The 290-nt window shown below is 56.2% G+C and overlaps 1 protein-coding gene across 1 annotated transcript in view; it reads right to left on the minus strand.

The window, feature by feature from the left end:
- Positions 1-132: 132 nt before the first annotated feature.
- Positions 133-290, minus strand: part of LOC104511526 — a gene marked incomplete at its 3' end in the record, with an annotated part of 1,486 nt that continues 1,328 nt past the window's right edge. The window contains exon 4 of the mRNA XM_010154178.1: positions 133-233. Within this exon, the coding sequence (XP_010152480.1) occupies positions 133-233 (101 nt within the window). The remainder of the gene's footprint in view (positions 234-290) is intronic.

Raw genomic sequence — 290 nt, forward strand, 5'->3', positions numbered from 1 at the left:
CTCCCCCAGCCAAGGAAATGAAGAAACCAAGTGTTCCAGGTGTTCCCGGGGAAGGGGATCGTCCACGGGGCTGGGGATGGGGCTGGGGATGGGGCTGAGGATGGGGACGAGGATGAGAATGAGAATGAGAACGAGAACGAGGATGAGGATGGGGACGGGGACGAGGATGAGGATAAGGATGGGGATGAGGATGAGGATGAGGACAAGAACGAGGATGAGGATGAGGATGAGGATGAGGATGAGGATGAGGAGGATGAGGATGAGGACGGGGATGAGAACAAGAAAGAGGA

The sequence above is a fragment of the Eurypyga helias genome, unplaced genomic scaffold, assembly GCF_000690775.1.
Source record: "Eurypyga helias isolate BGI_N326 unplaced genomic scaffold, ASM69077v1 scaffold34666, whole genome shotgun sequence".
Classification (NCBI taxonomy): domain Eukaryota; kingdom Metazoa; phylum Chordata; class Aves; order Eurypygiformes; family Eurypygidae; genus Eurypyga; species Eurypyga helias.